The 15,945-nt window shown below is 38.9% G+C and overlaps 1 protein-coding gene across 1 annotated transcript in view; it reads left to right on the top strand.

The window, feature by feature from the left end:
- The window catches only part of LOC121861130 (transmembrane and coiled-coil domain-containing protein 4-like), a 54,725-nt gene extending 40,713 nt beyond the window's left edge, over positions 1–14,012 (top strand). Inside the window, exons 4-13 of the mRNA XM_042358695.1 lie at positions 337–469; positions 2,272–2,432; positions 3,556–3,636; positions 4,971–5,137; positions 6,000–6,117; positions 7,646–7,848; positions 9,469–9,565; positions 11,091–11,255; positions 11,933–12,075; positions 13,086–14,012. Coding sequence (XP_042214629.1) covers positions 337–469; positions 2,272–2,432; positions 3,556–3,636; positions 4,971–5,137; positions 6,000–6,117; positions 7,646–7,848; positions 9,469–9,565; positions 11,091–11,255; positions 11,933–12,075; positions 13,086–13,661 — 1,844 coding nt within the window. The 3' untranslated portion in view covers positions 13,662–14,012. The remainder of the gene's footprint in view (positions 1–336; positions 470–2,271; positions 2,433–3,555; positions 3,637–4,970; positions 5,138–5,999; positions 6,118–7,645; positions 7,849–9,468; positions 9,566–11,090; positions 11,256–11,932; positions 12,076–13,085) is intronic.
- Positions 14,013–15,945: the final 1,933 nt, after the last annotated feature.

Raw genomic sequence — 15,945 nt, 5'->3', positions numbered from 1 at the left:
TCCCATAAGACAGTGGTTCCCCTTCCCATCCTTCCCCTAAAGCTCGTGGTTCCCCTTCCCATAAGACCCGTGGTTCCCCTTCCCATAAGACCCGTGCTCCCCCTTCCCATAAGACCCGCGGTTCCCCTTCCCATAAGACCTTGGTTCCCCTTCCCTCTAAGACCCATGGTTCTCCTTCCTCTAAGTAGCTAAGTCCTCCCATGTCCAATCTCACCTACCCTATACAAGTTCACCTAAGACCTATAGTTCCCCTTCACCTGTAGCATCTAGGATTCTAGGTCCTCTACATTCCACCAGTTCACCTAATACCTGTGGTTCTGCTGGTCTCCCTCCTAGGTTGCTACGACGCCAGGATCCGGGTACTGATCACCCACGTCACCTGCCTCCTGCACGTGAGCGTCGACCTGCTGGAGATGTACGAGGAGTCAGTGCTGGAGTACCTCACCATGGAGCAGAACCCTGTTACTGAGTGAGTCTGGGGGGGGTGGGGTGGGGGTGGGAAGAAGGATTAGGGGTGGGGAGAAGGATTAAGGGGGTGGGGAGTAGGTTTAAGGGGGTGGGAGAAAGGATTAAGGGGTGGGGAAAAAGGTCAAAGGAAAAGAACAAGGGTGGTGGGAAGGATTAAAGGGAGTGGGAAGAAAGGATTAGGGTGGGGAAAAGGAATCAAGGAAAAAGGAGTAAGGGGTGGTGGGGAAGGATGAGAATTGAGCAGAAGGATTAAGGGGTGGAGAAAAAGGTCAAAGAAAAAGAATTAAGGGGTGGTGGGAAGAGGATTAAGGGGCAGGAAGAAGAAGGGGGTGGGGAAAAGGGGTCAAGGAAAAGAATTAAGGGGTGGCGGTGGGAAGAGATTAGGGGTAGGAGAAGAGATTAAGGGGTGGGGAAAAGGGTCAAGGAAAATAATTAAGGGGTGGTGGGAAGGATGAGAAGGATTAAGGGTGGGGAGTAAAAGGGTCAAGGAAAAGAAATTAAGGGGTGGTAGAGGAGGATGGGGTTGGAAGAAGGATTAGGGTGGGGAAAAGGGTCAAGAAAAGGAGTAAGGGGTGGTGGAAGGATTAGGGTAGGAAGGATTAAGGGGTGGGGAAAGGGTCAAAGGAAAAGAATTAGGGGGTGGTGGGAAGGATTAGGGGGTGGGAAGAAGGATTAAGAGATTGGGGTAAGGGGTCAAAGGAAAAGAATTAAGGGGTGGTGGGAAGGATTAAGGGGTGGGAAGAAGGATTAAGGGGTGGGGGAAAAGGGTCAAAGGAAAAGAATTAAGGGGTGGTGGGAAGGATTAAGGGGTGGGAAGAAGGATTAAGGGGTGGGGGAAAAGGGTCAAAGGAAAAGAATTAAGGGGTGGTGGGAAGGATTAGGGGTGGGAAGAAGGATTAAATGATGGGGGAGAAGGGTCAAAGGGAAAGGATTAAGAAATGGGGAGAAGGATTAAGGGAACAAGGTAAAGAGTTCATAGGAGGGGAGGGGGGAGGAAGGATTAAGTGTAGGGGGAAATTAAGGAGAGGGGAGGAGAATAGGATGAAGGAGAGGGGAAAAGATTAAGAGGAGGGAATAAAAAAGGAGAAGGAAAGGGTAAAAATAAAAAGGATTAATGGAACTAGTCAAATAAGGGGAACAAGGAGTAAAAGAAGAGAATAAAAGAGAGGAACAATGAAAGATAAAACTATAGGGGGTAACGTAGCAGGGAGAGGCTGAAGTGTAGGGGAGAACAGGGAATAAGGGAGAGGAGAATTATCAAATGAGTGTAGAGTATATAGCAGAGATAAAGAAGGGGAGAGGATAAGCGGAGGACAAAAGCACTACACAGGAGAGGGCATGATACGGCCTCTCGATGAAAGTGTTGTACAGTAATTCCTTTTGAGTATTTTCTTATGTTATAAATGGACTTGATTCCCTCCTCATAAATGTAGTTGAATTATATTACACTGTCCACTTAGTTCATCTGTGTTGTACGATCTTAGTTAACCATAACTCTGTTTTTTGTGTGTGGTTTTTTTTGCGACCAGTTTTTTGTGTGTGGTTTTTTTTGCGACCAGTTTCCTCATTTTTAATTATGTCTGGACTGTTTATTTTTTAAAGTGCAGTGCACATTTTTTGCTCTTTATTTGTGGAGTTCCAACGCCTTAACACTGAAGCAACGTGCTGATGCTATAAGTACTGGCATGATCACACAGGCAACTTGATACAGCCAGATGATGTTATTCGGGGAAAAACATTCCACTGAGGTTTGAAAAACAAGAATGTACTCACCACATTGCTTATGCTGAGTTATTGTTCCAGGGAGGAAGAACGGGAAACGGCCAAACGTGACCGCTACAAGAAGATCAAGCGCTACACAGCCATAGGTTTAGCCACCCTTGGTGGAGGAGCTGTCCTGGGCCTCACAGGCGGACTGGCAGCCCCGTTTATTGGTGCTGGTCTTTCAAGCTTTATTGGGGCAGGTGAGACTTTGGGCTCTTCTATAAGTTATTATATAATTTTTTAAAGGAAGATAATTCCAGTACTATACTGTATAATGTGCAGGACTCATGAAAGATGTATAGTACAGTACAGTACATTTTTTTAAAGACATAATTCATTTTTTGTCGACATGGAATAGTTTTTTCAGCTATATAATGCTGTAAATAGTAATTTAGAGATGTAAATGAGTAGCACTTAACTTAATTAGACTGGTTGCTAAAAGAGGCAGCTATTCTAGGAATTATGAACAGTTTACACAACCCACTTTCTGGTGTACGTGTTGGGTGTTTAATGTCTACTGACTGTATGTTTATTATTCCAAACAGATCCATAATTTTTATCATGAAACAAAATATCCTGGTCAAGTGAGACCCGCCATATTCAGGTGTATGTTTACTTTTATACGAATGACGAACTATTTGATAGTGGACACTGATGGCTTTTCCCATCAACTGTTGATTGTTCAACACAGCTTTTACTTATACTGTACAGTATTTCAGAGAATACAAATATAACAGTGGAACCTTTTAGCTTCAACCCAGGCACCATTCACTTTCTTTACTGACAGATACTGACAGATAAATTGTTATTCCTTCATTGCAGGCTCTCCCTCCATTTAATTTAGTGCTACAGTTTTATTACACAAAGTTTTTGACTATTGGGGTGACCAAACACTCAAAATTTATCTTCTTACTTACAGTATAAAGTTAACAACCTGTTGTTTGGTTTGGTATTGGGGATTCAACTCATAAATTCAACATTGGCCTTGTTTAGGCTTCATACAAGATCTTTTGTGTTTTAATCAAAATCTTTATCTTTAGTCACAAGCATCAATGCTATATATTTCTTTTTTTATATAAGAACATCAGAAAATAAGGAGTCTACAATAGACCGGTTGGCCTGTGCATGGCAGCTCAGCTCATGTTGTCTGGCTTTAACTTATTAATTCATAGTTTTTGAAGTACTGTACCGTATATTATTACACTTCCTATGTGATATACAACAACATTTACAGCACTTGGGGAGATGCTGTATAACCGAACTGGAGTACAGTACAGTACAGGGTATTGTATATCTTATTGAACGATAATCAAATAATTTCAGGTGGAATGGCAGCTCTGTCTTCAACTGCAGGCGTGGCTGTGGTAGGATCCATGTTTGGTGCAGCAGGTGCAGGCCTTACAGGTTAGTTTTGCAGTTAAATCCCATATTTCGACCATAAATAAAACTTGATATTGTAAAGTTGTTTAACCAACCATAAGATACACAGTAAATTAAAACCTTTTATCTTCTGGAACTTGACTGAAACATTGTTATTAAACTTAGTAGTGTAGGGGTGGGGTTTTCTCCTTGTTCTCTAGCCCCTGCACATTAGGCTATAACATGAGTGCTAAGAATCAGGGGATCAGCTCCTATCAAGCCATCCTCTATGTTATCAAGAAAAGGCTTGTTGAAAAAATAAAACATACCTTTATTGTACATGTATTTATAGATTTATATTAACATTTCAAGTCCCAGGCTTTGTTCTTCAAGTGATGGGACCTAAGGTGTAGAAATAAGAAAAAATTCAGCATTATAGTTTATTATCGATTCTTCAAAGTGCTCCCCTTCCATTTTAATGAACTGATCAAAACAGTGACTCGGTGAAAGTAACAGTGAATACATACCTGGTACCAATTTCACTCCCCTGCTTGCTAATTCAGTTGATAATTAAATTGTGTTTAACTTTTGCTCTCTCCTTCCTTCTTCTTGCCCTGAGGTTACTTTGCCACCACCTCATTCCCTTAGTTTGTAACCTCACCACCTTAACCTCTCCCCTTAGTTTATGATCTCACCACCATAGCCTCCCCCCTTAGTTTATGATCTCACCACCACAGCCCCCCTTAGTTTATGATCTCACCACCACAGCCCCCCCTTAGTTTATGATCTCACCACCACAGCCCCCCCTTAGTTTATGATCTCACCACCACAGCCCCCCCCCTCACCACCATAACCTCCCCTTAGTTTATGATCTCACCACCACAGCCCCCTTAGTTTATAACCTCACCACCATAACCTCCCCCCTTAGTTTATAACCTCACCACCATAACCCCTTAGTTTATGACCTCACCACAACCCACCTCCCGTGTCTCACCACCCTCTCCTCCATCTCATTGACTTCTCTCACATCTCAATTTTACACACCATGTCCACACATTTTCCCCATTTTCTTATCATCACTATAATTGGTGGGTCCTAAATTGGGATATTGTATCACTATTTAATTTTTGACACTTTACAAGAAGTTTTTTTAGTTTTATGTTGCACAGTACCACAGAATTTAATGAATCTTGTAATTTCAGTTCACATACTACAGTATCTTGCATGTGTTTATATCAGTACATGTGTTTGTTTAATGTATGTTATACTGTATGGGCAGCATGGGTAGTGAAATGGAAAATGCAAAAAAAAATAATAATAATTTTATGCCATGTGCAATTCTAAATAATTATGAAAAAAATTCTCTTCTTTAAATTCAGGATTTAAAATGCAAAAGCGCATTGGAGACATAGAAGAATTTGCCTTCGATTACCTGACTGATGGAAGTCACCTACATATTACTATTGCTATTTCTGGTTGGCTTACAAAAGAAGGAACAGAGGAATTCAGTAAACCTTGGAAGATTTTATACCATTCCCGAGAGCAGGTAAGACTGAAAATAACTAGTATGTAAGTAAGATGTTTTGTGTTGAGTTACAATATTTGTTTTATCTGGCTTTAAATTTTGGAGGAACATAAAAGGCTCTTATACATACTGTACAGTACGTCATCAGCTTTACTAGAAAATCAAATTGGTTTATTATCTCAGAAGTTGATTATCGATGACTTTCAGTAAACATATAAGACATGTGTTTGTATTTTGCACCCAACTGGTGGTATTAAGTGATCTTGTCTGTGTGAATGAGCAGGTTGTTTCAGTTTCTGGGAATTAGTTCAAAGAATTTTGACTTACTTTGGTACTGTATTGTACTCATGTTCACTCTATAAAGCAGACAATTCCTCCAGTTTATTGGGGCAAAAGGCTTCTGCTGTATAACTTCATTTTGTATTGTAGATAGATATCCATAGAAGCCATGCATCCTGTTAGTTTCTTTGGATTAAGATGGGAATATAAGAGTAACAATCCATTATTATGTACAAAATATTTTAAGTATACGTATAAACCAAGTAGTATGTACAGTGCTTACTACTCAAGTGCTTAAGAATAAAATGTCCTTTAAGAAACCTTTTGCAATTTGTAGTTTTCTCATTCACAGATTTGATGAACATTTAGTGCTCCACATACCATTTTACTTCATGCATTTTTAAACTTATTAAAAGCCCTCTAGGCACTTAAGAGTTTATTTTACCCTCTTTGTCACTGATTGGCTTACCTATTAGCTTCCCCAAAATAATACCTGCTACACACATGTTTATACCATTAGAATCAGTTTCCATGAAATACCAATAAAGCATTGCCTTACTTAAGCACTGCTTGACAGTTTCTCTAACTTGGTTTATTGTTTCAGTACTGTTTACGATATGAGTCCCAGTACCTGCTGGAACTTGGACAGGCCATGGACTACCTCCTCCAGTTTGCACTTTCCATGGCTGTTCAGGAGACACTCAAATATACCATCCTAGCAGGTGTGTACCTTATGGTTGTGTTAGTAATTCAAAGTATGTATTTTAATATTACCTTTTTCTGTGATGTTTCAGGTGAACAAATTATTTGAGAGGATACCAATGGACTGTGAAGGATAAAGGTACAGTACTGATGCTATAGAAGAAGAATAGAAGGGAAAAAAACACAAAATGTTGGGGTATACAAGACTGCCAACTGATGGAAATAAGAAGACAAACTGGACAGATAATGATACAAGAATTTGTTTAAATATCCAAGTACTGTACCATGTTTAGTTTTGATGTTAAATACCCACATTCCATGCTTACTTTTCTGTGGGACATATGCTTGGTCAAATACTGCAACACCTCATATTGAAGTACATGTGACAGAAACAGATATTGCTGTATCACAATGCTATTTCAGTTACTGATAAACAATTGCAGATGTTTTATCTAACAAATTGACTCAAATGAAATTCCAGATTCTATATTCAATGACCTTGTCAGATCTTATAGGTATTAGAGAAGTGAAGCCCAAGACTGAAAGAAAATAACTGAGACACAGAAATAAGTATTGAAGGATATAGCAATAATAAAACAGATTATGCATGGTGACATATTGTACTGTACTGTACCAAGAGTCTCTAATGTTAGGCAAGTAAACCAAGAAACTAAGTTGCTTTTCACTGCTTATATTCTAAATTAAAGGTGGTGGTACAGCGTTCACAGGTTCTAATCCCCGAGTCAGATCCAAGAAGGGTGTTTTCTAGTTCGACCATACCAAGCATCCCAGGTTTTCTCCAAATACTGTAAACTGGTTTCCTCCTGTATGAACACTGAAGAATGACGGTAAATAACAAAGAAAAACAGACCGACAGCCCGAGTGTAATGTAAGTTGACCAGTGGAGGAAATGATAAATACAGTAAGAAAGAAATAAATAGAAGGAATTTTTTTTATTTGATGCATCTTGTAGTCCAAGCCATGATAGAGGGGCAAATACATATCTGAACAGATTGATACCAGAAGCTATAAATAAATATTGATCATGCATGCTGGTTATGCTCAATTTTACTTATCAAGAAATAAAATAGACCTCTAGGATGAAACCAGGGAAAGCTAGAGTGACAAGCTAAGATTTGTAGAGAGACTGCAAGAGCATTTTGTACACTAACATTTAACAGCAAATGTGTGGCAGAGGAACCTGAAACACCAGTAAAATGTTATAACCTTTTGACCTTGAGTTGTGAACTTGACTTACTCCATGGTTGCTCATTTATAAGCTATCAAGCATCTTTCACCAGATCTCCCACATTATCGTACCATGGCAACCCCCAGACCAGAAGGGTTACCTTACTGTAGTATAGTGCTCAAACGTAATGGAATTCTGTAATTGGCTCACTTGCCACCATATGAAGTCTTGCCCTCCACACCTTCCCCTCCATGAGATCAATGTCACATAAAATAAACTTGGAGTCCAGAATTATACCAGTTGATCTATGACACACCTCACTGAGCTACTAAATATTATTATTAACCTTCTTTTAACAGGTATCATCTCTGCAATCACATGGCCAACATCACTTCTTACCCTGGCATCTGTGATTGACAACCCCTGGGGTGTGTGTTGCCGAAGATCAGCTGAGGTGGGTAAGCAGCTGGCCGAGGTGCTTTATCAGCGACAACATGGCAAGAGACCAGTGACACTCATAGGATTTTCACTTGGAGCACGAGTAATCTATTACTGTCTTCAGGTAAGTTATTATCATAGCTAAAGGAGCAGTACCATATTGTAATACAGTTCAAGGTTAAAATTAAGGTAATGGGAAAAACTTATTGAAATACTTAATGCAGTATCTACACATTTCAGAGACAGAATTTTTTTAACCTAAGTTAACTTTCTCATATGAGAATGTTGATGACATGTTTTAGGCTCTAGAGGTTTCTTCTCATATGCCTCTATGAAGGATTTGGTGTACAGGGTATACCTGAAGAATGACAATACAGTATACACATTTGTTTGGGCCAATATGTCTTGTTGATTTCTCAGTTTTATAGACTGTAGCGAAACTCTTCATCTTCATCATCATATTCCTCTATCAAACTTGCATCTATTTCTTCCCATGTAGCTGCACATTTAAATTTGTATTTACGCCTGTGTCTATCAGACACATGAGTTTAACTTGTGGCTGCCAGATTTGTATTATGATAAATGTCCTTTCACTCTTATGTTAGTATGGTAACTGAGCAGCTGTGAAATTTCTGAGGGTGAATTACTACTGCTGGTGATACACAGTTCATGGCTACTCCAAGATATTTGAAACAGGGCAATAAACCAGGGGTGAATCCAGGAATATCAAATGGGGGGGTGGTCCAAGAAGTTGTGGATGGTGGACCATGGCGAGTACAGTGAGCCCACCCAGCTGGGTTTTTTTTTTTTGGAGGGGCTCTGTAAGCCTCCCCATAATTTTTTTTAAATCTGTCCAATATCATGGGCGTTTTGAGGATATTTTGAAGCCATGTGCACTTGATATTAGGAGATATTCTGAAGTCAATAGTAAATACTTTTTACTATACAAAAATGCCTGAGTACAATACTGCATAAAAGAAAAAAGTATTGGAATTTTCTGGTGAAAGGGGTGGGTCCGGACCCATCCTCCATTCCGCCCTTTTAACATCATCCTGTATCTCTTGTGTGTTCTGTATAGGACTCTGGTCTCAGGTGTATCAGGTACATGAGTAGGTCTGAAAGGGTTAATAGGGGTATATTATCTTAAATTTTATTTTCTCATCCTCCATACCCTAATATACACCTTTAATTTCCTTTACTAATACACTACTGTAGTACAGTACTTTATTTATAAATTACTGAATAAAGTTATGCCCTCCATTTTATTTCAATGGATTGCATGTTAAGGTTGATATTAAGTATGCTGGTTTACATTTCATGCAGTGAAGCCACACAAAAAATACTGATATGCCTTGAACAAGTTGTAGGCTGTACAGTCATGTGAGCATGTCGTAACTCGTCTCTGAAACAATGTGTGTTGATATTTGGGTTTTTGTTTGTAGAATGACTGAAATTGGATAGTGAATTCATAAAGTCATTGAGGTAGTTCTGGTGTAGTGAATGTGTCAATTGGTGTAGCACTTTCTTGATATTTGCAATTGTTGACCCTTACCTTGTTTCAGCCTAAACCTCTGTTACATTTTACCTAGTTTCAATTTGATAGTTTTACAGTTTTTAAATAGGAGCAAATTTTCATACAGTTTTTACATATTAATACAGCAAAGAGATGTCAGAATCATCTGTAATTTTGTATTAACACAAATAAAATGTTTTAACTCACCAAATCCATTTCTCCTCTTGCCAGGAGCTTAGCCGTCGTAAAGGTACTGCAGGTATAATTCAAGATGCCATACTCCTTGGTGCTCCAGTGCCTGGAAATCCCAAAGAATGGCAGAAATTTAGTAAGTGAAGATTGTTATTTTATTAGAATGTGAAATCATCTGATAGGCAAGATGATGAAGTATATACACTTACAGTTCTTATACTGTACAATAATAGCAATGCATCACGGCTTAGATTTTAGTCATTGATTTTATTTTTAAGTAACATCCACTGAATATTTTTCCTCTCTAGATTGTTGCACAGGAATTCTATTAATTGTACAGATATCTTATGTAAGGCTAGCTGAAACAATAGTTGTACGTATGCATTATTTATTGTAGCATGAACCAGATATAACCTTGTTAGAGAAGAACTTTCCTACCGTCATAGTACAATACATATTCAGGGCCCTTTACGCTGATTTTTATGTCTATGAAATTCATATTGTAATGCATCTTCAAATAAATCCACTATAATATTCTATTAAAGATACTTTTTTTTGGGGGGGGGGGTAAATTTTCTATACTGTAAACCCTTGCTATTTGCGAGGGTTAGGTTTCAAGGAATGGCACGAATTGGCAAAACCGCGAATAGTAACATATACTACCTTAGTGCACTACTGTATACCCATACTGTACTGTGTATGAGAAACGTAAGTTACCAATACTACTTTCCTTCATATGTGGAAGTTTGGAGCTTGATGAAGTGTACTGTACAATAGGATGAAATCTGGTTACTGAAGCGTAGGGAGATCATCGGGATAACTGTTGGAGGAAGAGGGTAATGCAGTGGTGGTTTGTGGAGCGGCTGCAGCTGACCGAGTAGGTGAGGGAGACGAATCAGGTGGGGGAGTTGCTGGTTCTTTCTTGAAAAACATAGTATTTGGTAGTTGTTTTATCTTGGCTTTGAGATTTCTGAACGTTTCACTCCACTAGCATCACTAACACTGACAATAGGCAGTTGGGGCCATTTAAAACAGAAACAATAAAGTTTTGAGTACAACACAAGAGATGCTGCATCGCAGGCAATGGTTGAGTGCAAACAAAGGGAGAAGAGGGAGAGGAGACGCTGCGGGCACATGGGGGTGACTCGTTGCGCTGTGGGAGAGGGTCGTAAGTAGCTGCCATCTGTTTACCACGAACAGTCGAAATTGCAAATCCGTGAATAGCAAGGGTATGTCAATTTGGAACAGTATAATAAAACCAAGCAAAAATTTTCACAAAAGAAGCGATATGTAAAATTGTATTACCATACTGTTCAGACGAAGGCAAACAATATTAAGTAGATTAATTAAAGAAAAATCAAACTGTCCTCAGTAAAACCTTCATTTCCAGGAATGTGAAAATTTTGGACAGTATTTTACTTAAACAGGCCCTAGAGTCCTTAATATATTACAGTACTTGGAGTGTACACACACATTTTATTAAAAATATAAATTGTTAGTACTGTACACTGGCATCATTACAGTTGAAGTCATGTGACGCCTTATTCAAAATCTGAATTCCACGGAAGCAAATTCTGAGAAACTGGGATTTTACTCTACACCTGTACAATGTTTAACTTCCTTCAATTTATGATAAGCTTATGCCAGGCCATCATTTACAGGAAATATTGTGTCGGGACGAATCATCAATGGATACTGTCAGGGAGATTGGCTTCTACGCTTCCTCTACCGCTCATCATCAGGAACTATACGTATTGCAGGACTGATCCCAATTGATTGGCAAGATCGAAGAATGTTTAACTTTGATTTGTCTGATATTGTCACTGGTAAGGAAACAATTTATTTGTCCAGTGATTTTAGGGCAATGAAAATAAAATAAAATAAAGTGTTTAATGTTTAAGTGGATGGTAGGAGAAGACCAAGAAATAGGTGGAAAGATGGGGTTAGGAAAGATGTCAAGGATGAAACAATACTCATGTATGATCAGAGAGCATAAATGCCACGTGATATGAGGAGATGAATGTGTTACTGACATTTGATGTTAGGTGACACAAGTATATCAGATGAAAATTTTGGGGTTGTGTTGAAGGATTATAAAAGCAAAGCACATCTGTGACAGTAAAAGGAAATAAATAGCAGTGAATGATGGGAGAATTTGTGATGCTGTTGATTCTGGCCACCGAGTACCATGTAGGAATTTTTCCGACATTTAAAAATATATAACTGTAGTGCTTCAACTTTTGCCTCTAGAGTTGCCAGTGCCTATGTAGGAGTATATATTTCATCCAGCTATTTTGAGTGTAGTAGATTTTCAGATTACAAGCCTTCCAATGCTTTCCTCCTTGAATTGTATTGAAGTTTCCTTTTTATTGTGTATACAGGGTATTTATGTATATCACCTAAAGACTCAGAGTGGCACAACTACATTTTCTATTGTAACTACTGGGCCATGTTTTGTAAATAACATGGGAAATTTTACTACTTTATTAATTTTTTCTATCAGGTCACATGGACTATGCCAAAAAAATGGGCACCATTCTTCGATTGTTAGGAATTCGAACACGAGATCCCATCAACGAGCTAGACCCGAGAGTAAAGAAGAGTGCTTCAGATTATCCTGGCTTTATGTCAATGCATGGCAAAATGGTGAGTGAATAGAGGATCTGGTTCTCTCCTTGTACACTAGCCCATGCACACTCACCAATATTAGTATTGTCCATATGAATCCTCTAATAATCAATACATTTAGTTGATATCTGGAGTAACCAGTATTCATGCTGCAATAATTATTGAAGTAGGTTATTCAGTATGTAACTGCTGACAGCTTAGTCCACCCCCTCACCTTCCCTTCCTTTTTATCTAAGGGTTTTATTGGGGTGAGTTATTCTACTTTACTTTAATTTTACTTTATCCTCTTCACCCTTGATCAGCTCATTAGCAATTTAGACAGCCTGTCAGTTCTCTTTTATGCAGTATTGGCAAGCACAGTAATGGGCATGAATGTACAGTTGGGGTCAAATGTTTACTCCAGCCCAAAATGAAGCAGCATTGACCCCAAACGAGATACAGCAGTCAGGTGTAAGTCAGTTCGGAGACTCATTCCCGTGACTCAGTTTCATCACATGGAGAGAACTTTTATCCCCGACTGTACATGAACATGTGCCACTGTCAGTCAACACTGACCTTAAATGATCTCAAACACTCAGTGGCAGGTTATTTCAAAAGTTCACTACTCCAATCCAAAGAACTATGCTCTGACATTTTCTGTACTTGAAGCTATCTGCTAGCTGTAGATAAATTCCATTGAGGTGTTTACTGTACGGTATAAAACTTCCATTAAATCACCCACTTACCCTTCTACAGTATAAGATAGGCAGTGATGATGTTCTAACAGGAAAATCATTATCAGTGAGATAGAGAAATAGCACGGAAATACAAAGTACTTCATGTAGAGAATCAAGTACTTAAGAGTTAATTTACAGAAGTAAGTGAAGCAATACACAAGTTCTATATAACAGTGCTGTATACACTATGTGAGAATATGGAAATAAGCCAGTATGCCAATTAACTGGAGGATGCAGTCATGTCACCACTGTACTTATACTGTTGTATGTATATGATCTTTAATATTTTTTATCATTTGCTCCTCTTGATAGGATGCATCATGTCTTCGAGCATCTGCCTCAGACAGTACTCTGCTGTGTGGACGAAATGCTCCCCTTGCCCGATCCTTCTCATCAGATGACTTGCACATGTCAAGAACTTCTTCATCATATGATCAGCAAGATAGTACACAGCCACAAGATGCTCATAGGCACAGAACCCTCTCATCATATGATCTTGCTAGTAAAAAATGTGTCCCGTTTGGGGACATTGGATCTCAAGGTTCTATTTCTGAGGACTCCACTAAATCCTTGTCATCAAGCGATCAACAGGTCAATCAAGCTGGAATTACTAGCAACCAAGAAAAACATGATATTAAGAAAAAAACCTCCAAACCATTTTTTGGGGATCTTCTGTCTAGGAAGCCCAGCCCAGCTGTTGGGAAAGACCATCAAACACTTGCTCAAGATAAGTTCAAACGTAGAACTGTCTCATCTAGTAATCTTTTCCCCACCAGACCTGGGCCATCTGGGAGGAGAGAATTTCATCGATCGAATTCTCAAGAACAGTCCAAACAATCATTTTTCCAAATATTTTCTAGAAAACAAGAACCCATTGATGAAGCATAATATTTCAACTTCCAAATTTTGGTACTACAAATAAAATTGTCTTTTGGTCATACTATGCAAAATTATTTTCAATTAATGAAATTATTAGTTTCAGTGTTTTTATTTTCTGTTCTCTGATCATAGAATATAAATCATCAGTTGATGAAAAACAAAATGTTTGGTATAAGAAAATTATGTACAGTATATTGTTGTCAAACACAAACTAGTAAAAAAAAAAAAAAGAAGAAAAGATAAAGTTTGTTAATTCTCATATTCTACCTGTAAAGCAGAGTTTGTTACACAATGTGTGTGTGTGTGTGTGTGCATGCATGCGTGCATGTGTGCACATGCCTATATATATACACATACACACACAGAGTAAAACCTCGATTAACTGACTTTCGGATTAACCGTCAACCCCGACCCCTATTTTTTTTTATTTATTTTTTTTTAATTTGGGATTATCCCACCCGGGCATAGGTCACTGACCAACATCGGGGCCTGGGGGGCGATAATGTAATAATATTAATAATGATAATAATAATAATAGTAATAAAGAACCATAAAGAAATGCAAAAATGAACAAAAAATCAAGAGTGAGAAACAATGTACCTGTATGTATGTTGGTTGTCAATAGTAAGAGAAACAATTGAGACCTGCAATTGTGTGTAAATGAGGCAGAAAGTCAGATCAGCAACCTGGGACTTGGTCACAATTTTTGTGATGACATATGTCCTTTGACTTTTCCATTTTTTATTCACGGTTTCTGTGCTGGTTCATATTTATTTACTAAAGTGGTTAATGTTTTAAGGCAAAGTCTAATGATATACGAATGGCAAATGAACAAAAATGAATAGAGGGACTTAAATGAGGTAGGTTAGGGAAAGGTACTTTGAAAATGTATGTTTTATGTCCGTAGACTTTATGTACTACGTATTAACCGACCTTTTGGATTATCCGTCGGCCCCTTCCCCCCATATGTGGTCGGTTAATCGAGGTTTTAATATATATGTATATATATATACACACACAGTATACTGTAGTCTGCATTTACGCGGTCAATTGAACCCGTGGAGGCCCGCATAAAACGAGAAACCCGTAAATGAAATTACAGAACATATGGGATTAATTGAAATAGAGACTGGGCCGACCCCCAAAGTCCACTTTTTCCGAAACAATACGTACGTTGTAAAAATAACATCTTAATTTTATGATGGTATGCACACACAATTAATAATTAAGAGAAATATCAATAATATTAGGTTTTTTAACACTTACGTTAGTAGAAAAGCTGGGTCGGCACACGTGGATGGCGGCTGGTTCCGAGGCAGATTAGTTGCCCTCCGGTGAATCACTTTCATTTTCACTACTCGCAGAGGTTTGCAGGGCCTCCCAGACAAACCTCCCAAAGTCCATATCCTCACTGTCAATATCACTATCACTGACTTGGGCTGGCTGTGGTTGTGGTGGGTTGCGGGCGAGGAAGTCCTCAATACTACGTTGACGACTAGCATTGATGTTGTCGAGATAGATCTGGATATACGGCTCCATAACTTTCGTCAGGTGGTTATTAGACACATCATACCGATGCTTGTCTGGGTCGTTGTCAAGGACGAGCTTAAGTTTCTCCCCCAACTCGATGATTTCCTTCACATTATCATGGCTTGGCCCAAGTAATTCAACGTTTTTCTCTGGTGGTGGGTGTCCCGCGGAAGCCATTGTGAGTTGTGAGGGGAATACCGGGCACAAGAGAGAACTGTATACGCGGACTGAGAACAATGAGACAGGCCCTGCTTGGTCAGCGACTTCTACCCTCTGGTGGCAGGGTACGTCATGTTACATTAGACCAATTACAGCTAGTGGCGGACGGAATGCGTGGGTGGTACGGATGCGTGGCCCAATCACAGTCCGATACTTCATATGACGTCAGCGATAACGTAAGAGCGGCCTAATGCACACCACTCACTGCGCCGCTTCCCGCGTATGGTCAAGAATGGACCGCGTGGGTAAAAAATGGCGCGGCAGTCTGGACCTCTCCAGCCGCTCGCCGTGGAAATGACCAAATTTACCGCGTAATTAAAGCATTTTCATTCTGGCAAGGCACAGCGTAAATGACCAATAATAATATATATATATATATATATATATATATATATATATATATATATATATATATATATATATATATATATATATATATATATATATATATATACACATATACATGCACACAGGTACTCCTCGACTTACGACCACCCGGACATATGACCGCCGCAGTCAACGTTAGTGATCACGCTGTGTACTG

The sequence above is a fragment of the Homarus americanus genome, unplaced genomic scaffold (genome assembly GCF_018991925.1).
Source record: "Homarus americanus isolate GMGI-L3 unplaced genomic scaffold, GMGI_Hamer_2.0 scaffold52806, whole genome shotgun sequence".
In the NCBI taxonomy this organism is placed as follows: domain Eukaryota; kingdom Metazoa; phylum Arthropoda; class Malacostraca; order Decapoda; family Nephropidae; genus Homarus; species Homarus americanus.
The sequence above is the reverse complement of the archived record's forward strand: the minus strand, read 5'-3'. Positions and strand labels throughout refer to the sequence as shown.